General features: G+C 41.3%; 1 protein-coding gene across 1 annotated transcript in view; it reads right to left on the reverse strand.

The window, feature by feature from the left end:
- Positions 1–25285, reverse strand: part of FBLN5 (fibulin 5) — a 45774-nt gene that overhangs the window by 9105 nt on the left and 11384 nt on the right. Inside the window, exons 5-7 of the mRNA XM_014957478.1 lie at positions 4708–4830; positions 1385–1501; positions 319–438 (exon numbers count right to left, since the gene is read on the reverse strand). Coding sequence (XP_014812964.1) covers positions 319–438; positions 1385–1501; positions 4708–4830 — 360 coding nt within the window. The remainder of the gene's footprint in view (positions 1–318; positions 439–1384; positions 1502–4707; positions 4831–25285) is intronic.

Below are 25285 nucleotides of genomic sequence, written 5' to 3' on the forward strand. Positions count from 1 at the left end.
TAGGACAGTCCCTTCTTTATTTGCTCTAATAAAGCTTCCTGTTCAGTATTTAGAATGCATTTTCTTATGTTTTGCTGTTATTTTGGAGCTTTTTAATATTCAGTTTATTTCTTTAAAACTTTTTGCAGCCCTCCTCCATTGTGCTTTTCCGGGTATCTGCTGTCTGCTTTAACTGGAAAGAAGATCATACGAGTCGCAGCTATCCTGCTGCTAACCATGGACCAAGGCAAAAGACGTTTTAAAAAGCATGTACAAAAACAATACAAGAAGAAAACTTTAAAGAATTTTAAAAAGCAAAACAATAGATAAGAGAGTTACCACTGCAGTTAACTCCATCAGCTTCCAGTTCGTAGCCAGGTTCACAGCGGCAGAGAAAAGAGCCGTAGGTGTTGACACAGGTCTGAGTGCAAGGGTTTTCGGTTGTACATTCGTTCACATCTGCAGGAAACCAATGCCCAATGCATCAGTGACTTCTCCCCAAACTCTATTTTCAATTTATTACTATAAAGCATTTCAAAGAGATTACCTGTACAGTCAGAATGACTTGTTCCGAAAAAATATAACCAAGTCAGTATTGCTTCTTGAGATTCAGGCTGCTGCCTGGGAATAGTATGTTGGAAACACAACATGCATGGAAATGAAGCATTTTGGGAATGTCTTCAATCAAAATACTAACACGGAAGATGGGGATGAAGTATTTATTACAAATGCTTCTGGTTTTATCCTGCAATTTTAAAACCACTAAACTGATTTTGTCGTAACAGACCTGAGACAAAATGCAGCAGGATGTACCTGAGGAAGATAATACAATGAGGAATGGTCCTTATGGAAACCTAGGGCTGTGGCAAAAAACAGTATTTTTTTTTTCCTTGTAGCACATTAGCAGCTTCTGGAAAATTCTCACATCACTAGTACAGACCATTTCCTGTAGCATGTAGGAATATGCTCCCTGCTTAGGTGGGGAGAGACTTTATGAAGAGGTTGTGTTGACTTGATTCAGGTAGCACATCACAGCAAAAGGTGGTGTAATGCTCAGGACCTGAGTCTGGGGCTTGGGAAACTCAGATTTAGTTTGCTGATCTGACAGTTTTTCTGCCTCAGGTGGGTCACACAGCCTCAGATTTTTAAAGTAACTTCAGTACCTAAACTCTCTGTAATTTAAGTGCATTGAGTAAACCTGTATTTTAGGGGGCTTGGGCCTTTGTGCATATTTCTCCTGATGTTGCACCTGTACCCCTCTGAGGTACTGTGAAGCTACAGAAACATCTCAGGCTGAGAAACCTATGAACATTTTCAAAAGCAATGCTGGGAAAGTTACTTGTGTTCTAAAAACAAGGCAAGTTTGGGACCAAAAATTTCAGATATGGTTTAGCATACACGGTACCTTGGCATGATCTTCCATCTTCATTAAGGGTAAAGCCTGGGTTGCACGTACAGGAGTAGGAACCGGGCACGTTGGCACACAGCTGCTGGCAGTAGCCGTAGCGACATTCATCTATATCTGCAGATGGGAAAGGTGGAAAGCAGAGTGGTCTGCATTTTCATGTGCAGGTACAAAGCAACACATATGTTGAGTCAATGGTACCAATGATGGCACACTGGTTACAGGCCTAACGGCCACACTGGCAGGTGTCCAGACCCAGAGTTAGTGTTAAAATACATCTAAACCCAAAAGGACACAGTAATGTGTTTTTATCCACAGCTGACATCTTTCAGTATGTCCTATGGACTGATTGTCATTGCTGTGATCTTCGACTTAATGCAATGCCATCAGGAAGCCCAGAGTCAGTCCCTTTAAGCAGTTACCAAGAAGCATACCTGATAGCTCGCACAGACCATCAACACAAGCACAGCCAGCATTGAAGCAAAATCAAGACAGAAACCTCTTTTACCTCCATGTATACCAAAGCTATTCACTAGAAAAGCAAGAAGTACTGGTTACTAAATACTCCTTTTTTTTTTAGAGAGGATATTCTTAAAAGATTTTTTTTCCAATAGTCACATTCACATTTTATATAAACTTTTAACTGAAAGGTTATAGACTCTTAAATGCAAACAGTAAATTTACTGCCAAAATAGCAGTTTGGGCTGAATTGCAGCATTAGAAATACTTACAGCTGACTGCTATTAGCACAAGAAAATGCCGTAAGATGGGCATGCTAGAAGAATTTAGCTCCTGGAGTAAAAACTGGAATGAAACACCTGGAGTAGCTGTCCTTTCCAAAGCTTTACATTTCCTTTGGTATTAACTGGCTTTTGATTTATGGAGATTTTTTTAATGGCTACTCTCAGAGCTTTGAAGTTACGTTCATGCAGTAGAAAAGCAAGTCTATTATCCGCAGTCAGTTTGCCAGAAGGAGCAAAGCAGGAAGGTACAGGTTTGGGTGAAATTTGCCCCACCACAGGTTCCAATGCACGTGAAAATCAAAATGACTGTATTCTCCTATGATTCACACATATACATATATACCTGCATTAATTCCACCAGTTCGTTATTTTTTAGATATATTGGCTGCTGCTTGTTTTAGTGTTAAATATTGAGAATATGTTGGGAAACTGAATTCATTAAGAACTCAAACATTTACATGATGTGGTAATGCCATAAAAATAACAATGTTGTGAATCAGTTGCATAAGTAGCTACATCCTGCAATTCAAGTTTACGTTGTTAGCCTCATTGGGGCAGTTTTGCCATAGAAAGTCTCAGGAAACCATTCTGAAAATGTCAAAAGTATTGCGAATAGTCTGTGTAAAATAGCAAGGACACTGACACTCAGTTTTACCCTTACTAGCTTTTATTTCCCACTGCATTCTAAATAGGAAGATAATCCCAAGGCAAGGGTTGACTATGGTATGTACACCAGCAGCAGGCTTGGCCCTAGTCCTAGAAAAAATTACATTGGTTTAAGTAAATTAATATCTCATTTTGCTGACATGAAACATTACTTTAAATATATGCTTTGGCTTTTGCAGGACTGTTATCTCAAGAGTGCTATATTTTGAGGATAAGGACTTTTACAGAGCTTCTTGTGAGTTGGTCATTTAGACGCTGCTCTGCTGGCTCCTCCTGTATAAACTTTTCTGGGATAATTACAACAGGGAGAAGCATAGTTTTTTATAACTGTGGTTTACTAACTGTGCACCAAAAAAGCCTGTCTCTCAAAACCCAACCCAGCCCTCTGATTACATTAAATGGTCTTTTACGGCTTTATGCCAGCAAAAATCACTTCTCCAAAGCCAGCGGAAAATATGGAAAACTGAGACTTTTTTGACACTTAGGGAAAAATATAGTGACTCTAAATGCAATTTGATTTTAGCTCTTTGCATTGCCTTGTAATAATCCACCTCATGCTTATTAAAGTGAGCAACACTGGGATGTTATTGCCTATTTTAAATGGCATAAGCAGATACTCAAATCAGTTCAGCAATGCAGCCACTTCAGTTCTCTGGTATATCCATCAAGCAGTAAAGCACTTTAGATCCATCTCCAAATCCTGAATGCTGCACACAACCCTTTAGTTCAGGCTGTAACTGGGAGAAGTAAATGGGTAATACAACAGATGATGTAGAGCAGAATCCCCTCCCTGCTCTCCATCATCCTCACCCCATCACGTATGCCTGTACAACCCCCAGCACAAGCTTTTTTTCCCCAAGAAAAGACAACTTATTAGAGATTATGGAGCAAGGGCTTTGGAGACTTTGTATCCCAGACAAGACAGTGACTCTCCAAAGCAGCTATGGCTCCGCAGACCCCGCCTGAAGGATGCTCAGCTCTGTCTCTGCCTGCTGAGTTATACAGCAGCTGTTTGCAGAAGTTAGGAAAGCAGCCGTGAGTCAATCCTTCACTGGAATTGGTACTTGGGAGGAGAAAGCTGGAAAATAACTGGAGAGGCTCCCGGGATGAATGGGCAGGGAAAGCCCATTCTCCTTCCAGCGGAGGTGTTGTGACAGGACAGTCCAGCTCCACAGAGCTGGCAGGCAAACAGCCTGTGCCGAGGGGAAAAAATAATAATAAGCAAACTTTTTAAAAAAATAAAGTTGTATCCTATCTCCTAGGTCCTATTTGTGTACCTAAAATTAATATCTGCTTCTTCATCCCATGTGCACGTCAAGTGAGAGGAATGAGCTGGAGGAGAGGGGAGCTGGAAGGTTTTCCCATGCTCTTTGTTGAGGGATTTTTTTTTTCAAAGGATGAACAGGGCACTTCTTCAAGGAGAATAATAAAATAAAAATAAAACTGCGCGGAAGCTACCAATATGGCACCCAGTTCAGATGTATTTTTTTTCTCACTCCCAAGCAAAAGGGTTGGTTGAATCTAGGGATTGACTGGCCTGTTTCTTGGTGTCAAATACTTATCCCTTTGTGTCCAGACTGCCACTGGAAAGGACAGGATCTGTTTGGAAACAGATCTTTTTCTATACATGACTGCGATTGATCTTATGTGAAAAGGAATCCTTCAGATTGGGAATATCAAAATCCCACGTGTAACATGGATGCTAGTCATATGGCATTTAAATCTACACTTAATTCCATGAGGGAGTCTCTCTGCCAAGCATGCTGTTGGCACTTACAAAGATGAAAGACATCAGTTTCCACGTAGCTGAAGGTTTAACTGTGTACTTGAGAGAGATGCTCAGTGACATTATTTCAGCTATTCACAGGTACACATGCACAGATGCAAAAATCTCCCATCGCCCGAGGATTTTACCTAAACACTGGCCTTCTAACAGCCAGTAGCCTTCAGTGCAGGAACAGGTATAGCCCCCCTCAGTATTTATGCAGATCTGGGTGGGGTTACACTGGTGAGAATCTGAAGCGCATTCATCCACATCTGAAACAGAGAAATACAGCAAGAAGATATTAGAAATGGCAACAATGACATTGTTCACACTGTACAGGGACCTGTGCTCACAATGTGTGCACCAGGTTCGTGTGAGGGGTGTGGGGGTACAGAGAACAACCATAACCTGAAGTAAAAGTCATAAGAACTTAAAGTCATAAGTTCTCACTGAGGGCAGAGAGAACTGAGGATGCTCATCACATCTCTTCCTTTTGCAGATGACCCAGTGTTTCTCAGAGCTGCTCAAGAAAGGGGTTGCATGACCTCGAATTGTTTATTACTTCCCCATTTGCTTTGTCACTTAACTGGGATTTCCATGCTACTGAGCAGTATACAACCCTATGGCTGCTGGAAGGGCTCTATAACCCCACTGCAGAGGGAGAGATGAACAGGAGTTCAAGAGATGTACAAACACAACTCAGACATATTAAAAAACCCTACTTCCTACCCCCACCAGTGCAGATTATCTCACTGTAATTTTTTCAACAGAAGGTTCAACCAAAATCAACCTTTACCTGACCAAAAAAAATGTATACTTCCCTAGAATCAATTTCCTGACAATAAAACTTTTTTCATTTTAATTTTTTTTAGCATCCTTATTGTTTTTAATGTATTTGGCTTTTTATTACAGCCCTTAGGGTGCTTTTGTTGTAAGGTTTTTTTTCTTTTTCTTTTGCATAGGAGGTGAATAGCATTCCTACATTTATATAAGCCAGGACACTGGAACCTAAATGATTAAAAATGCCTTTCAGAGTCATAAGTTCAATTTGAATCCCTCCTTGCTCAATCTCTTCCCTGATGTTTCTGGCGTCGGGTTTGCCTCTAGATGTCAGAAATGGAAATATCAAAAGATAAATTGTGTCGTTTTTTCAGCCAACTCAGATTTCTATGTTTTATTTATTAATACCTAAACTATTTTTTATTCTAGCATACTGTGCACTGGCCTTTGCTGAAGTACTATGTCATCCGAGCAATGCTACTCCCTTGATCCCTCCCTGATTCTTATTAACCCAGACTTCGGTGGGTCATGACTGAAAGTATCTCACAAATGCACTGGGCTGGAGCAGCAGCAAAGGCAGGAATTCTGTCTCAGTATCTGCCTCTGAGGCACCTAGCACAGCCAGTCAGCTGGAAAATCCCAGCAGTCATGAAATAACTGATCCAGCCTTGCACAGCAGCACATTTAACATGTTCGGGTATGTAAATAAATACATACATATTATATATATATGAAGAGAGTCTAGAGTTCTTATCTTGCCAACATCTGTACAAGGGCAATTTATGGTGAGTCAAAGCTGCTAAGATAACAAGAATGGCACAACTAGAGGTAATTAACTCTGTCAGAAATCAGTTCCCACATATTTATTGGCTAGAGAAAAGGTTGGCAAAGCGGTGGGGGAAGTGGGAAAGGAGTAAGATAAGAAGTCTAGACAATATAGGTACATGGATGGGTTGTTCAGTTCATCTGTTGCTTCTGTGGTTGGGCTAAAAATTCTGGATCCTTCCTTCACACAGGGTATCACATATAATTGGCAGTATTTGAACACAGATTTTATCTAACCATAAATTTAATAAGGATGACATTAATGTTTTCTAAATGAAAAAGCCTTCTATTTGTCATGTTTGCTTATTGTTTTAGGAGTGGGACTGGCCAACCCTGCTGTTTCTAGCCTACCCTGAGCTTAAAAAGGAGATTTTCATTTTCCATGCTCCCTGCTTCCAGTAGTATTAATAGGTGAAGACCAGTAGAGACAAAATGAGGGACAGGATCTTACCACCATGTATGGTAACAACTCTGAAGACTACAGATGCTGTGGTGCATCTTTCTTGCACATGTGCCCATCACCAAAAGCAACGGGTGGCTGCAGGATCAGTTTTGTTCCTGAGTCATCTTTGTAGCAGTTGTACAAGCAACAGAAGTACAATCACTCAGGAAAAGTAAGACATCACTCCTCTTTGCTATCTACCAAGCAGCTTTCTTTGCTTACTCCCAACCTTCACCTTTTGTGGTGGTATTGGAGACATATTTGCATCTGAACACAACATTTTTTACAAGAGAGGCTACCTGTGGAGTTTCTGCTGTCCCTGAAAACCTGTGTTAACTACACAGAACACCATGTTTTAATACTGAGTCATACCTCACTGAATTAATGAATGAAGTTTTATGCAACCGACAAGTATAAGCAGCATTACTGGTAGCATAAAATCTTTTTGCTTGGACCTGAGTGTCCCCAGCTCTATATTACATGGGTCTGGCTTTCTCTTAGATTGCCCGTTACCATGATGTGCCATTAAACACTGACAGGCCCGGCCAACGCAATCAAATCAATGATTTTTGGTAAGCAGCCTTCTCCATTCAAACAGGTAGTATAATCCCAGCCTGTTTGCCAGGGGTTATTTGCACTCCATGGGCTCACTAAGTGAAAGCTGATATTTCTGCACTGAGGAAAACATCGGTGCAAGAGTTGGCTAACCATTAGGTATCCTCTTGAAGAACATCAGAGCTGGGAAGACAGAAGGTGCCTTGCCCAGCCCATTTACACAGTGCAGCATACAGCGAGAACTGCTGTGGTCGATAAAGTCAAAACTAGACATTTAACAGGGAAAGGGAAAAAAAAAAGAACCTCAGCTTCTTTGCACCGGGGAAAAAACTAGCCATAAAACTCCAAGAGATTACCTACAATGGATTCACTAGACGTAAGTGCCAGCAGAGAAACTCTATCAAAACATTTCCAAGGCATTCTTGGTTGAATGGAAAATTGCAAGTGGAAACAACCTGACGGCTAGTCAATAATGTGTAAATGATTTCTTATTCTGGTTGCACAGCTCATTTCTGAACAAATCTTAGATGTGTTCATGCCCTGGGAATATCACTTCAAAGCTCATTCATACCACCTCTGCCCTTGTAATAGGTCATACACAATACTGGAGTAAAACTGCGATGTTAAATATACATGATACTAAATCGTTGATAGTCTTGTACGTTCAAAGCAGGTAAGACAAATTCAGAGAATCAAAAATTTTAAGGACTACTCAATAGAACGATAGTGCATGTGTCTGAGAAGTCCCCAAAATGTTCTCTGGAGCCTGGAAGAGTGCCTCTGACACAGCATAACTTGTATTGCAGTCTTCACCATGGAAAGAAATACCACAATGACTTGTCTGTGCCCCAAAACAAAGTCACAGAAACATAGAATCGTTAAGTTGGAAGAGACCTTTAAGATCATCAAGTCTAACCATTAACCTAGCACTGCCAATTTACCACTAAGCCATGTCCCTCAGCACTACATCTACACGTCTTTTAAATGCCTCCAGGGATGGTGACTCAACCACTTCCCTGGGCAGCCTGTTCCAATGGTTGATAACTTTGTCAGTGAAGAAATTTTTCCTAATTTAAACCTCCTCAGTACAACTTGAGGTACTTAAGTACTTCAGCCTTTTCCTCATCCATGCTCACTAAGTTTCCTCCTGCATCCAATAAAGGATGGAGATTCTCCTTAGCTCTCTTTTTGTTGCTAAAGTATTTATAGAAAGATTTTTTGTTGTCATTTACAGCAGTAGCCAGACAAAAAGTTCTAGTTGGGCTTTGGCCCTTCTAAATTTCCTCCTTGTAGTCCCCCTGAGTTGCCTGCCCCTTCTTCCAATGGTCATATGCTCTCTTTTTTCCTCTGAGTTCCAGCCAAAGCTTTCTGTTCAGCCAGGCCAGTCTTCACTGCCAGCTCATCTTACGGGATGTGGGGATGGCCAGCTCCTGCGCCTATAGGATTTCCTTCTTGAAGAATGTCTAGCCCTCCTGGAGTCCTTTGCCCTTCAGGACTGTCTCCCAAGGGACTCTGTCAACAAGTCTTCTAAACAGGGGAAAGTCTGCCCTAAGGGAGCCCAAGGTGGCACTTCTGCTGACTCCCGTTCTTACTTCTCCAAGAATTGAAAACTATCATTTTGTGGTCACTATGCTCAAGACAGACTCCAACAATCACATTACCCACAAGTCCTTCTCTGTTAGAAAAAAAAGTCCAGCAGCGCACCTTCCCTAGTAGGTTCCCTCACCAGCTGATGAGGGCAGGGCCTGTCCTCTTACATGCAGAGCCAGTTCACAAAATTAGTCCATTTTTATTTGAAGCCTTCCAATACTAATACAAATCAAACTGTACTACGAACCCCACTTGGTGACAAATATCAGTGCCCCTGGATTTTGAGTAGGAAATTCAAAACTAAGAAATTAAAGCACTAGCCTGAGACCACTCAACAAGACAGAAGCAAGAACAGGTCACAGAGGTTTCTGACTTGTAGTCCTTCATGTAACCCAATACAACCTGCCCTTACTATGTGAACACTTAAAGATGTGACTTTTTCAGAAATTTTGCACAGCCTCTACATTGGCTAGCGCGATCTAAAGTAAAAGATTAACCATCATTCTGAAAGCGTTATGTTCTACCAGGCTCTTTCAGTTAAACTCTATGCGACTCACAACATTACTGTCCTACCCTAATGGGGCACTGAACCTCAAAGTTTTCAGTAGTTACTGAAACAGAGAGACAACTACTGACACAGTCAGTGGCAAATTGGAAGAGTTATCAAGCCACCACACCTCTTCTTACCCTTAAGACAGGACCGGGACTGTTGCTGTGAAATTACCTATGAAAACAGAAGGATGTTAAAGATCATCATACCTAATCATTTTGAATAAGTTCAAATTTTCCCAAGTGACCAGTGTCTGGGTGACCCCTTAGAGGTTCCTGATTTCAAGACCCCAGTGACCCCTTAGAGGTTCCTGATTTCAAGACAGCAGCTCTTCATTTAAACCACACTAGAAAACCAAGGCAGGGCAGGACAGATCCTTGTTCAAAACTTCTCTTGCCAAGGAGTGCTTGGCCAACACTGATCCTGAATGTTTTGGCTCTTGATTACGCTGCTGTGTGCTATCAAATTACCAGTCACCTATATTCTCACATCCATCCTTCCAGTTGTTGTGTTCATTTTACTACTCCTACAGCTGCCTCCAAAGGCAGAAGTCCAGACAGAAATTAAAATTGTACCTGGAGTGGGAATGATTCCCTTTGTTACTTCCCAGCTGAATACTGAGAGCAACCACACAGCCCATCCAGACCACTGCTCTCTGCCTCCTCCTAGGTGATATTTCCTAAGAAATATCACCTAGAACAAAGACAAAGCCTCATGTCTCCAAGTCATGAATTTTAAAGTTCTATGGTTAACTGACTGAATGAGAGAATAGGTAGGTAACATCTCCATATACATTTGTCAGGAAGCCTTTTCTGCAAGAGCTGGAGCTCAAATACTCCAAAATTAACCACAACCCTCTCTTAGCTCAGTGTGTCTGCCTTAAAAATTTATGGCTGTGGTGGTTTGGTCTAGCAACCCTGGGGTGTGATGTTCTGTTTACTTGACATTTTGACAGAGGTGAGGTGGCTGGGGCAATGGGGTTTCATTTGGGGATTGGAAGGGTGGAGAAAGTGTTTTTTATATTTCTGGCTGACTGGCTGCCTTTTGTGGGATGTGATGTGCTGATACTTTGTTTATATTGGTACAGATTGTATTTTTAATGGATGGCAGGATGCCTGGTGACTGGGTAGATATCATTTACAATGTCAAAAAAAATAAATGAACTAATTGTGTTTAGCATGCAAATTACTGGCTTTCTGTTTTATTATCTGTAAAAGCTAGCAGTAATATTCATGGATTCTTTAGAATTTAGCCACATCACAGAACAATGAATGACATTTTTAATTCATTGTCCATAAATTATAGAAAAATAAATAAATAATTGAAAAGCCATGCATACAAAAAACAGGGCAGCATATTAATATAGTCAGAGAGAAAACCTAGACATCAAACTGCAGCACACCACCACATCTCACCAGGGAGGCTAATACTTATCAGAAGACATAGTGATTTTTTATCCTGACTCACGTCCACAAAGAATGCAGGACTGAGGCCACTCTCATTTGTATCAATAATATCAGAAGAAATCACAGCATGAAAAAGAATTAAGACCAAACAAATTCAATACTGTTTAAATAAAAGATGCTAAAGCTAGGAGACCAGAAATCTCAAGTGAGAATTGTAAATGTAGAATCAAGCTGTGAGTGTCTACAGGACCCTGAAGATCTGGTTTTGGTCCACTGTTTTCCACATTTGGGATAAAATGCAGAGGATCACAAGCTGGTGGAGTTAAGAACTAAAAAGTGATCAGAACTCATATAAAAATAATTTTCTAGGTATAGTGGGCACATTCAAAAAGCTATTTCAAGCCAGACAAATGCATAGTCATACATCAAGAGTAAAAAATATTGGTCACAACAAGAACTTCGGAGTCACTGAAGATAATCACTAGAACACAAACTTTTCCTGACACACAGCTGCTGAAAGGACAAGCATAAACATGAGAACACTGAGTAGACACAGGAAATTGTTCTTACCACTGTATATTGCATTAGTAAAATAATTACTGAAATACGTTTCTGCTGTCAACACTTCAAAAAGCGATATTGCAAGGAGATCAGGAAATCTCCAAAGAGTAATTCCAAGCCACGAAAATTGGTCTCAGAGCAAGATAATGCTCTGTTCAAAAAATCTACTTAAGAAAAGGTTCAAAGTGTATTTGCCTGTGATCTATAAACATCCTTATGGCAAAGTTTTTAGCTGGAGATGGTCACTAAAGCTAGCAAGAGACAATGCAATGAAATTCAGTCTTTAGAAGACAAATTAAAAATAAAAATAAAGCACAGACTTTAGTAGTTCTTCTGACTAACCATCTGAAAAACATAATAAAGTACATGGTAGATGTTACTTTACTTTAGGGCCTTATATCTGAACAGTACTTCTTCTTTGAAGTATACTGCAAGAAAAAAACTGTGCGCTTGAAATGTCAGTTGCTGGGTAAGGTTCAATGGTCTGTGTCACAAAATAGACAGATTATGTGGTCAAAATAGTGTCTTTCAGTCTTCATTAAATGACTTAACATCACCCAACTTTTCATTATTTTTATCTATATCCCTAACCATCGCACCTGAGGTTACCTTACATCTTTTTTAATTTCCTAGGCCATTAGGAGATCTATCTTGGCCAGTGAAACCACTGAAAATTGTGATAGGAATTTGAAAAGTTCTTCCAAGTGATTTCTCTTTTGCAGAGATTTAAATGCATGCATGTGCAATGTTTCATTTTTTGTTTGTACTTTTATCAATAAATTTGATTTTTAGTGAGAGACATTGTAGCTCTAATGTTTGTAATAACTGCAGACAAAAAGTGGGAAACTTAGAAAACCTAGACAATATTCTTATGCTAGAAGACGTTGCATCATCAGCCTAAAGATGTTGGGCATGCCAGCCACCCTCCTTTCAGGACACAGAATTAATGAATCTTTTTGAAGCATGAAGCAAGATAAAGAGGAAGAATCCAAGTTACTACCACAGGCAATCTGTTGAATCAGAGAGTGCAGAGAGGACTAACCTGCAGGTTAGGGGAAGTTGACATGCAGGAAGTAGGAGATTGTTCAGAAAGGTAACTGACTTTAGGAGGTGGAGAGCCAGGGGAGAAAGCAAGCAGACATGAGGAGGTGGAGCAGAGGTGCTTAGGAACTAGAAGCACCTGCCCCCTGAAAGCTGAAGTTCAAAAAATGTAAGAAAATGCTTGCATTTTTTCTGCTCAGAAAAACAGGATTTTGTGCATAAACAGGACTTTAAGCAGTAAAGAATACAGAAAGAAACAAGGTCCTTAGGATTAAGTCATCAGTTCAGAGACAATATCAGAGTCCTTCAGGAAAAAACTTCCTTGAAAAAAGCTATATCTAAAAGAAGAAAAAGTTAAATGAATATGTTGATGAGTTTCATTATGGAATCTTTGAGCATGTAGTCACATACCACATAACAGAGAAAATGCATTTGGAAAGCTTACTGAAGAAGAACCAACCCAAGGAGGTGATTTGCAGCTGCCACTACAGCAACAAGGGAGACCATTGCCTTGTTAAGACCATCCACTGGTGTTGAAAGTGATGGTATCCGTGACTACACTTACCCCTCCACAATGAGGTCCATGCTCAGGGTGCTGTTTCCGTTCCACTCCCTCCATGACACTCCTTTCCCTCTTGGCCAGCAAGATGATAATGCCCTTAGCATAGAACTATCATGGAAGGACGTGGACTTATCTCTGAGCTAGAACCACGTTCTTGGAGGCTTTGGTGATTAGAAGAGAAACTTTGCTTGGACTCTGTATTCAAGTGGGAAGCCAATGTGGACAGCAGATTTCCAAGACGATATGCTTTTGGCAATATGTGCTCTTTCACAGATGGACTGTTACATTTTGTTCTATTTGGAACATATTTAGCATGCATGACTTCCTTTCTTAAGTAATGAATTCTGATAATCATGCCACAAATTTCTGTGGGTCACAGTAGTAGCTATGGCTGTGTTTCCTTCTTTTGACCAGCCATTGACAAAAGTGGGTATGTTTTTGCCATCGTGATTATTTGAGAGCCATTAGCATCACAGGGTCCAGCACAGATTAGGCTGAAGATTAATTTGACAGTTGTGACAGCCCAGCTCTTGCAGAGCATAAAAGGTATGCCATGGAAAGTCTTCTTCCCCCTTCTACTAGGAGGTGTGAGTGATTTGGAAGGCCTACTTCTTTATTCTGTTTGTATTTTAGTCTCACTGTTGTACCAGCACAACCCCAGGAGATCATCCTGCTCTCGAGATAACAAAGCTCTTGCAGAGAGACTCAAGGCTGCGAGCTCATTCCAGAATCTCTGTCTGCTCAAACACTGAATCTCGTTCAGTCATTTATAACCCTCAGGGCTCCATTTTAAAATAATACAAAGATTGGATGTCTATTTTTTTATAGGAATAATTGCAGGCCAGGACTAAACATCCGAGCTCAGTAACACGAGTATCAGTTCCAAGATTACTTGGAACAGAGCAGTTTCTCCAAACTTCTCCCCCACTTCTTATTTGGACACTCAGAAATAATTTCCTCAGTAGTAGATTTTTACTCAGTGAAATCACATGTTTTCTTAAAACTTTTTTTTCTCAAGATAATTATATTTGGTAAGAAAAGGGGAGAAATAACAATGCCACATTCCTAAAGTGCAGACTGAAGCCAAATTCAAACTGCTGCTGTGTGGGGTCAGTGTTTTTTTCCAAGGACGACTGACCCTGCTGAGCTTGGACACGATCCAAGATCAACTCCCTAAACACCTGTTTAATTGCATATTTCAGTGTCTGAGGACTGGCCGTTGATCACTGAAATCATTATCTATCTGCATCCCATATGCATTATGTTATCGGTCGATTGCTAAACAAGGATTAAAGTGGTTTTTTTTCACATAGATGGTCAGTCTGGAAGTAGACCTTAAATAGCATGAGGCACGAATCTGTAACGCTGCTCCTTCTCCCTGGTATGAAAATTGCTCAACATGTGTCACAGGTTCTAGATCTCCTGCCAGCTATCTGAGCTTTCCTTAGCTAGTGCACTTTTAATGTTACTCAAAGATGATAAACAACAGCTAAACTGTGAAAGGACTTTGCTCTCTGAGCACACTCCTAGCCCTGCTTTCGTGATTGAGATTCAGAGGACAGCCATGCAGATAAGTGCATAGCAGGGGGACAGAAGGGGCAGCATCCTCTTCCCCTCCAGCTCTGAACAGACCTGTGTGTGGTTCATACACCCAGCACTACCTTGCACAACCACAGGTCCTCACCCCCACCAATTCCCAGGGCTCCCTGTCGGTACAAGATCACACCCAGTTGTGTGGACTATTTCCAGTGCCCCATGAGAGCCTTTGCACAAATGCACAGTGTGCATGTTAATTCTGGGAGCAGAAATAAGGCAAACTACTGATTTCAATTAAGGACTTTGCTAGAACACAGAAACTCCATGGATGGAGAATAACTGTACTCTCTGGATTCATGACTTCCTGGTGCAGGCTCTGCAAATCTTAGAAAATCCATGGTCAGTGCATGTGATTTGGGAATTTCAGTTATCAACCTGCTGCCCTTACACTATTCCAAGCAGCTGTGGTACAGCAGAACAAGAGTGACTCGAGTACCCTGCAGGAGCTGGGTAGAGGTGTGTAAGCACCCCACTGACAACATCGAGTCTGCTGAAATAGGAGATACAAACCAGGTGCTGCCCACATCAATGGTTTCATCTTCAACAGCAGGAAACGTATCTTTCAGCTGAATAATTGGAGTGTTACTGTTGCACTACCCATTTCTCAAAATGATCTATTTCGTATGATCATATGCTACACTGAGATCTGCTGATCTCAGGGTGGTGACAGGAGCCGGGGAGCACTTACTGAGAATACTCCCAGCTGCTGGGACGTTATCTAAGTGGCACTTTATATTGCAATGGAAAAGAAAAAGATGAACAATCAGAGGCAGGAAGTGCATGCTAAGAAATTAAAACGTACTTCAAGCAAAAGATCCTTAGAGTCCTCCCTTTGCTGCATGATACAAAATAGTCTCATGCAAGAACCCCTGGAGAAGGCTTATAAAATTTCACAGAAGAGGAGCAGAACCATTAACACTGAAAAAGTGAATTTTCTATGGCTGAACTGTATATTTTCTATGCAATTCTATGCGATGGTTTAAAAAGACCCTGTAAGAAGGAATATATTAACAATATAGGAGTTTAAAGCACTATTTATAAAGCCTTTAAACATGTCTGTGAAATCCTTTTGGCTTCTCCTCCAACAAATTCTTTCAAAGACTTTTCTGTTAGGGTACAGAGCATGAGAGAACTAAAAGAAGAGAACTGCTATTCCCACTTTCACTCCCCAGGGAGCTTTGAGAAATCACTAGCACAAATAGTCCAGCCAGCTGGTTTAGCCAATTGGTGGTCAGTTTACATTTCCTTTAATAAGTGAACTTCTTGACCGTACATTTTAACTGAGTCATTAAGAGCTCCTTTTCCAAGTGTTTTGGCAGGCTGAAGAGGTCTGAGACTGTGAATAGACCACAATAACTAGTAAAGAGGAGAACAGCTCTACTTTTAATACAGCAGAAGAAATTAATCCAAATGGATCCAGAAATTAAAGCTACAATGAAAACAAGGGATGCAAATATCCACCTGCAGGACATAAAGGAAACTTTTATTGGAAGGGTTGCTTCTTCCATTAAAATGCCGCCACTTTTGATGTGCTACATGACAAAAGCTTTAACCATAGTTCAAGTATGTTGTGCAAACAACTGTGGGAGTGAACTATTGGAGACCTGAAAATACAAGAGATACTCAAGGTGTGCAATATATACATAACTCTAGAGAGAATTCAGTATGGATGCTCTAGTCACTCTCACAAGATACCTTGAAATCTATAATATATATGAAAAAGCAGAACTAATGCATGGATGTAAACAAGGGATCTCCATTATGGGGAACTGGAATAGTGATATGAAATTCATCACTAACTAATCTCTCACAAAGCTTCCACAATCATAACCAGCATCTCATCCAGGAATGGATTGGATTCAAAGCTGCTTGGCTTGAGGACGCAAGGAGGCACATGCCTGGAGGTGGCACGGCTGGAGATTGCCTTGTGGCACTTACACTGCATGAGTCAAACACACATTCAATGGAGACTACAGTGCTTTGTCTTCTAAAACCTTATTTCCTGAACCTTGCTGATAAAACCAGGGAAAAGACCCTGTCTGCACCAACAGTGCTTGCAGAACTTGTGTCTGGACAGCAGGGTAGTTTTATATTTCCTTTAGAGGCTCTGGTAGAGTTACACATGACTCAACACTCATATCACTCGTGTGCCCCAGCACTGCCACAAGCTCTGCAGGCAGTGGGAGTTAGAATTCCTCCTTGGGAGGGCAGAGCTTCAGATCTCTGCCCATGGCAGCAACCCTTGCCAGCTGCTCTAGGAGCTGTCGTGATTGACTACAAAGAGAGTGTTATGTTTGGCACTAAAGACATTGGGGAGCTTATCATGGGAGAAAATTGTTTTTCATATTTCATCTGAGTTTCAAATCTGTCTGTGTGTCAGCATGCTTTATAACAATCTCAAAAGCATCACAAAGCCAACGTAATTCTTGTATAAATGTTAGGGCCTTTTGGGCTCTTTTGTAAGAAAAAAATGGGTAGTGGACAAAAGCCAGTGGAGAAGAAAAATTCTTGAGAATTATCCTCAGCAAATACTGTCTTCCAGGCTCAGACAGCTGTGTCCTCATTACTGTTAATAGCAAAGAGCTATGCATGTTGGGCAACATTCCTCTTTGAGTGTATACATAGCAAACCATCTATTTATTTATTTCTGTGGTGGTGATCATTGGAAAATGCCTATAATCCCTGCTCAAATAACTGGCTTTAACTCAGATTTGGCATTCTCTGTTCTATAATGATTGAGCCACATTTGCTAGCAATGTTCCCAAAATTGCCGCCAGCCAACTGGGTTGCAGACCTTCCTGGATAAATGAAAACTGTGTGGATATGGGAGGTTTACTTTGTTCCAATTAGTGTGTGATGTGGATGTCTACTGGCGGTTGTCCTGCTCTCCTTACTCTCAGTTCATAGCTCCCTTGAAAAAGAGGTGTTTTATCTCAAAGGGCTTTTTCCCTTTCTCTTTCTCTCTTTGTTTTAAAACCCATTCAGTTGTCTCTATTGCATAAATTGAGACTGAAACTCTCAAGATTTGTGAAATCCTGAGCTAATAAGCCCTCAAAGCAGATGTGCTGAGGCTTTAGAGGCAGAGAGTTGAGACTCGTTTAGCTCCCAGAACTGCCAGTTTTGAGCAGGACCGTGACAGGTTCTGGATAGTTGTGAAACTCCCAGGCAGGACAAGATGTGAGGCTGAATCTGCATCAAAGAAAATTTCTAATAAAAGTCACCTAACACTCGCGGGAGCCCTGTCCCCCACCTGTCAATCAATAAACCAATCAAGATAAAGGCAAATATTATTCCCTTTACTTATCCTGCAGCAAATAAATGTGTTGAGCTGGATAGCCTCGACTGAATTTGCAATCTGTGAAACTCAAGACTGACTTTATGTAAAAGCTGAGAACAAAATCCTTCACTTTTGATTATTGCTTCTACTTCACTATATCAGCTTCCATCCAAAGAACTTGCAGCACTTTAAAATCAATGCTAAAACTCAAATTCTATGTGACAAAGAGAATATAATTTCATTTTAAGGGAGTCAGATAAATTAAAGGCTAGAACCAGTATCAGACACAGGCTCCTGCACTTCAGTCATTGCAGTCTCAGAACCATTGCACAAGGTATGTTGGACGTGACCTCTAGAAGTCATCTGGTCCAAGCCTCCACTCAAATTGGGGGCAATTCAGTCAGGTTGCTCAGGGCCTTCTCCAGCTGTTTGAATTTCTCCAAGGATACCACCTTTAGCCACAAACTTTGTGAACCTCTGTTCCACTGTTTGACCACCTTAACAGAGATAACATTTCTCCTTATATCTAATAACAATTTCCCATGTTATAACTTTTGCCCATTCCTGTCCATGTGCACCTCTTATATCTGGCTTTGTCTTCTCTACACGCTCACATTAGGCAGTTGAAGACAACAAGCCATAGAATTGCCTCACCAGCTTCATCTTAAAGCAGAGTAAACACACTTGTCCAATTTCGCTTTGTATGTTAGGTGCTCCTACCCTCTAACCACTGTGGTGGTCCTTTGCAGGGTGCCCTTCATACACCCACACCTTTCTTATACCAAGGAACCAGTACAACTGAGGGAATTGGCTGCCTGTGAAGGCAACAGGAATCCACTGCACACTAAATTATCTTCTGGAGGTAGCTAAGAGAAAATACTTAGAATTCTTATATACACAACCTTGTTATCAGTGTGAACCTCTGCTTAATTTACTAGAAACTGTTGAGGTGGTAGAGCCATTTCATCGGATGCTGTACAAACACAGCTAGAACCAGGACTGCCCTACTTGCACATACAGATCTGCACATTTTTGTCCCCAAAGCTTCAAGATAAGTTTATGTTCTTTGCACCAGAATTCAGAAATTGCTGACTAGTGCTAAAGGCTGAACACATGGCCAGTCATAGTACCAACATCACAGGCAGTCCCACAAGCTCTCACAGAACCCATGAAAGCTCAGAAAGACACATGTTTATATTGAGTGTTCCCAAACCAAATGGTTCCATTCCAAGGAGCCTGGCTTGAAAAAACATGCTCTGTTTAGGCAATTAAAAAAAAAAAAAAAGGTAAGTAAACTAAAAAGGCAATGTTCCCAACCAGCAGGAACGTTTTAATGTCTGTGGTTAATCCTGGAGCAAACTCCTGCTCTTACACATCCTAGTGAATTTTCCATCATGTGGGCTTGCTCTAGTGAAAAGCTAAATTACATTTTTCCCTTTATTATAGTACTTTCCTTTATTAGCCCCTTGTTATGACAAGGTCTCTGGTCATACTCAGTCATGCAAGAGAACAGGCACATTTTAGAAGGCCTAATCTCCAGCAGAAGCATGCCTAGCATATCCTTAGCATGATTAGCATTTTACCATTTGTAATCTCTCTAATTATTGCCAATCAAACACTGTAGACAGTGCTTAATTCAGCATTTCACATCCCTCCCCAAGTCAGATGGAATGAATCATGGGTAGATAAGGTATTTCTGAAGTAGTTTCATGTCCCAACCTTCTAGGTGTCAGCTGGAGATTTTGGTGGAGCGGAGTGTGGTGATATTTTTTATCTTTTGACGATATATATCCCATATCAGCTTTAGAATATACATGACCTGCTTGACCATTAATGGATATACTACAAATTGTCAGCTGCTAATTACATTTAGAGGTATTCTCCAGTCTGTGCAGGACACGTCTATGTCATATCTGTTTGGGCTCAAATCTACACTCAGGTTTTCAAAATTGCCTGGGGAATATGGAGATAATATTTTCACTTTTTTCAATTTAAGTCATAGGCAGGGTAAGAAGTGTTATGTGTAACCTTGTAAAAGTTTATTATTCTCTCATGCCTCTTTTCATCTATAACTAGTTAAACCTCTTGAAAATGTCAATGAGTCAAATTGTCATGTTCCAAAAAAATGAAATCACTTATTTCACTACGAGTTTTGCCCCAAAATGCAATGTACTAGCTGAATAACATAAAACACATTTTACAAAACCCCACCTTCAAACAGCACCCATTTAGTGGGAAAGAACACCTCCTTCCTAAAACTGGCATGCTACAGTCTTCTGGGAAGACTGTATTGAAACCAACTGATGGCTGTCAATAGACAGTTCTGGGCTATTCCATCACAAAGTCCATCCTGTTCTAAATTCAAATGATTTCAATCTGCTTCTGAATTAAAGCTCCAGGTGCAGTACCTAATGATTTGCTGGCTACAAGTGTTGTATATATTGCTGTAGTCTGCCTTTGAAACACATGAGCATCATCCAAGGCTGCTCTAGCCTATGCCTGGTTTGGGATTCCCCACAGGGTTTGTGATAGCAGGAAATTAGCAGCGTGCTACAGCTTGTGTACCCCATCTCCTCTCCCTGGCCTTGCTCCTGCTCCCGGGGTAAGGAGTGGCAGTTTGGCAAACTGACTCTGCCAGATATTCCTCCTTCAGGAAGGGAATGTCAGGCCACCCATTTAAGCTACCTCAGTTTTGCATTGCTCCACCATAGGGGCAATAACTGCTATTTAATGGATGGAGGCTTTTACCCAGGCTACAAACTTTTCTCTACAGTGTTAGATGACGTGAACAGGAGGTTTTTTGTGCCTCTGTGCACACTGGAAGCTGGAAATACATCAAAGGACTCAGAAATGAAGCAACTTATAGGTAACTGATAACATCTATCCCATCCCCAACTTGTGCAAGACAACTCTTTCTTGCTAACATTTGTTCCAGGCAGTTTTTAAATGCTTCTGCAGATCCATTTTGTACTATTCCTCCACTACAACATATGTAGTGTATTCTTGTATAACCTGATAACTGCACTGTCATAAAGGTGTCAAAAACCACACTGTCACTGCACTTTACTATGTTAAGTCTAAAAGTAATCTTCTTTTATTTCAGCAAATTATACCCTATACAGGAACAATCATACTTTTGTACCACCCACCATACACAACTTCTGCTTCTCTGACAATTACAGTTCCAATTGCTGTCATCTTACTCTAAGCTTTACAATATACTTAACTCTTTAAATCAGTCAGCCTTAATAATGTCCCCAATTTATTGTTACTTTATATTGAGATTTCCATAAACTTATCTACATTTAGCTGGTAGTAAAGAACTTAGACTTGATGTCAGGCAGTTGGATCCATTCTCAGCAGAACATATCAAAGGACTATTCCCTCTCTGTTCTGGGATGAGAAGCCTCAGTGCCACTGCCAGACACTACTGCCCCATGCTACACTGCTCTTGACATCGTTGCCTTCTACTGTTCCTCTTCCACCAGATGGCCAAGTGTTAGGTTATCTTTTCATCTGCTGCTGGGTTTCCAGTCCCTTCATTTCCTGACCACAATTGTAGCTTTCCCAGACTTCTGTATATTACTATTTGTACAGTCCTCCCATTCAGTCATTCAGTGTCACCTATAGATATGCTGGGGTTGTACCACAAAACCATTTAATGCCTTTGATCCAACCAGCAATTTACTGGTTCACCAGCTACTGCTTCATTTACTCAGGGGGCTGGCCGGAAAACAAGAATTTTACTTCACAAAAAAAAAAAAAAAAAAATGGAAACAAGCTCAAAATATTAGAACAAAGCAGGCATTAAAATTGCTTCCTTTTGTGGAAAAACAAAACAAAAAACCCAAATCAAAGAACACAGTGTCAGACCAAGCAGTAGATCATGGATTCATTCAGACCCTGCAAGTTCATGATGCAATCCTCTCCCCACCTCCTGGGCTCTCCCTGTTTAGCTGAAGAACCTCTGTTTTCAGTATCTGAATGCCTCATGAACACAGATTTATTCCCACAGTACTGGCATGTTATTGTTGTAGAGCTGAGGCACAGAAAAGCTAAGGAAATATTCCAGAAGGACTTACAAGTTTGTTCATACACGCTTGCAGGTGCCTAAATGAAGGCACCATACACACCCTGACTTTCAGAAAGTGCTGAATGCCTCTGCCTGAAAACCTAGAGCCCTCAAGGGTTTCCAGCTGGTCACTCAGGTATTCCAATTCCTCAGATAAGTAGTTAATTCTGAAAACAATATCAAGCAAAGAGGTCTGAGGTTGCACTCAGCCTGTGGCAAAGACTGCAGGCCAGATCAACGGGCACTTACATGCTAAGCTTCCACTGAGGATGAAGGCCAGTGAGAGCAAGGGACCTAACCAAGCTTTGGGAACCTGGGCCTTCATTTCAGTTGCCCTGTCACCTGTACTACTGCCCTATCAGCTGGACCATCCTTCTTCTCACACTGCAGCGTAGTCTTACACCACGGGGCACCTGCAACCATGAGTTATGGTTGAAAAGAACTAAAAGCAGAGAGGGTTTTGCTGGTGTTAAAACTGAAGATGGACTTCAGTGCATCTTGTCATCCGCAATGGGCAACACGTCCCAGGCAAGAGGCAGAACAGTGAAACTACTCCCCTGAACTGGGCTGGTGATGTGTAACTCCCATTCATCTTCTGGTAGCTTTATTTGCTTTGAAAAATTCTGTCATCTCATTGAAGTACTAAAATGGGAAGCCATTCAGTTGGCAGATGGAGGGATCAGAGCATGTTAAACTCCACACAACATCAGGCAGCTCTTATATTTCTACATGGCAGCTCTGTCATGAGTCTGGTATCCCATGGACAAGACAAAGGAACAATGCCAGCATTGCCATTACCTCTGCCTATAGTCTGGCAAAACATACCGTCCATCTGGCTGATCTACACTGGTAAAGGAGCCAATTCATATTTTCTATATATTTTGGCTTAACATCTTGATTGTGACATACAGCCATGGCCAATTTCAGGCTGGAACCAAGTGAAAAGAAACAAAGCTGACCCAAAAAATATAAGGGAGAGGCCAAGAAAAACGGTGACTTTTAAGTCATTGAGAAGACTGCCACCTCTAGGTACTGTGGGTGCTGCAAACACAAGCAAAGATTAACGTAGGCCTGAGCAGAGTGCTGGTGCTATTAAGGGCACTGAAAATAAATAAGCCTTCCAGGAAAAGGAGACATTCTATCACATACTCAAGTCTGCACGTTGTGCCACAGGGAGGTAAAGAAGGCGTCACTCATGCAACCAAAGTCCCTGAGGGTCCCAGCAGAAAGCTATGTGTGGACTGTCACCCACAGCCAAAACAGACACCCCTAGGAAAATGAGAGCCCAACCACAGAGCCAATGGACTGGGGAAGGGTACTCATGAAGTCAGTCAATCTTCCAGCACCATTAAGTGACTTACTTTTCTTTTAAGCCCTGTAATTGTCTCATTGGCGGGACTGCCTTTCATGACAGCTATCCCACAAAGGAAAGCTCACGAAAGCTGCTCCAGAGCAGACAGAGCTAATCGGTACATAGCAGCTTTAACTGATCTGGCACTGCTGAAATCCCTGGAAGTAAGACATAATAAAGACAAGGCGGCCACAAAGCCCTGCATATCAAACCGCTGTTAGCATGAGACTAAGGAATCATTCAGAGATTAACAGCAGGGGTGAGAGCCCTGCCCTGGCCAGCACATGCCTGAAGATATGGCAGGCTGGGCACCATTGCTGCTTCTCTGAAGTGAGTCAGATATAACCTCCTGCCAACTGGCTCTTGGTGACAACTGAATTATATGCATCATCTGGCACAGAGCCCAGTGACCAATAACTCCAAATTCAGAGAACAAGATTAAGCAAGGTCATTAAACCAACCAAAACCCAGTCTATCAGTAAAACCTCTTTCCCTTGCATACCCTTTCCCTCTGCAGTCTCCAGAGCGCAATGGAGATGGGATTCCTGGGTTCTTACCACTCCGCACAGAAGAAACCAGAAAACTTTTAATTACCCTAGTAAGCAAGTGATGAGCCTACGGACTGATTCCACGGACAGAATCAGTCTAGTTCAAGCTAAAGTTGAAAGCAAATTCAAACACTCCTGGCTGCCACAGTTTTTAATCATAAGGTGATCTTCTGACTTGCTGTCTATTCTTCCCACACAATGCCTAAGAAATCCTTATAATGGTATCAGGAGTTTCGCAGGAGGAAAATATTGTACCAAATTCCCTGACCATAAAACACAGTCAGCAGCTTAGTCTCAAGACAGATGAACCTAAACCTAATAAATTCACTGCAAGAACTTATGCTCCAAGATCCTAAAATCTTCACCAAAGACAATGGGGACCATAATCACGATTCTAAGAGGAGTTTTTGGTCTCCAGTTGACCTATCCAACTAACTACCCAGTATGACTGTAGTTCAGTCAAGTTCAGTTGTGGCTAGTAGTGTTTATTTTAGTTTCCCTTCTCCCTTCAGTTGCGCATTAATACGGTCAATTGGTGATGCTTGAAAGGCACTGACATGCAGAATGATGGACTCCCACTTACTGTTACGCTTTGCCATACCCAGGAGCCTGCTATTTTTCATTCCGGTACACAGAGATGCCAGTTTTCTTAATAACCTGCCAGCCTTCTTGGCTTGCATGTTATATTTCTTGGTTCAATTTTACTCATTTCTTTGTGAGTAGTAGAAGCTTCACAAATAAACGAAGTGCTCGCCTGTGCTTTAACCACCAGACCGTACTCCTCCCACACCGCACTTAGCAAGGAATGAGAAGGGATAATCCAAGCCACAGAAGGCTCGGTTTACCCTGCTACAGACAGATACATGCAGCAACCTTTTCTATCACGCCAACCCCTCCACCACAGATGGATTCACTTCAGTGAAAAGTTGCATTTCTACCCTTGTTCTCATTGGTAAATTCTGCTGGGGGAGGATATCTTTATTGGTGGTCAAAATTCTGTAGGAATGACCCTACTGCTGGACCCTACTGTAGGCACTACTTGAATCTTGCCTTTCCTCAGCCCCAGCCCATCCTCTGTGCCAGTGCAATGGTCTCCTAAAGGAGAAAGGCAGTCTGAGTGTTTTCAGATGTATCTTTTTACCCAGGAATATTTTATGGTCAACTTGTGACTACCTTTATGAAGATTGCTGGGCTTATGAATAGATCAGGCCATCAGAACAGAAGCACTGAGGCTGGACCCAGAAGAATTATAGCTGTGTTTGCCTGGAGCTGTAGAGTGTGGGTTTATCCAATGGGACAGGGCTATGTTAAGTATGTCTGTACTCTACAATGTTAATGATCCTTCTTCCATTAGTCCCCTGGCATATGGTCTTCTCTCTTAATGTACATAGTTTTGTATTTTTGTATTTTCCACAGCTTTATTTTACCCAGCTTGTCTAGTCTCATCACATTAGATAATCAAGGGTCAATCATCTTGTTTCTATATGCCCAAACAGTTCACTGTAGAAAGTCACTGTTGGGAAGTAGCCTGGCTTAGTGTCTAAGCCATTGGATGAAGAATCCTGGGCTCT

This window comes from Calidris pugnax, unplaced genomic scaffold (assembly GCF_001431845.1).
Source record: "Calidris pugnax isolate Ruff unplaced genomic scaffold, ASM143184v1 scaffold211, whole genome shotgun sequence".
Lineage (NCBI taxonomy): Eukaryota > Metazoa > Chordata > Aves > Charadriiformes > Scolopacidae > Calidris > Calidris pugnax.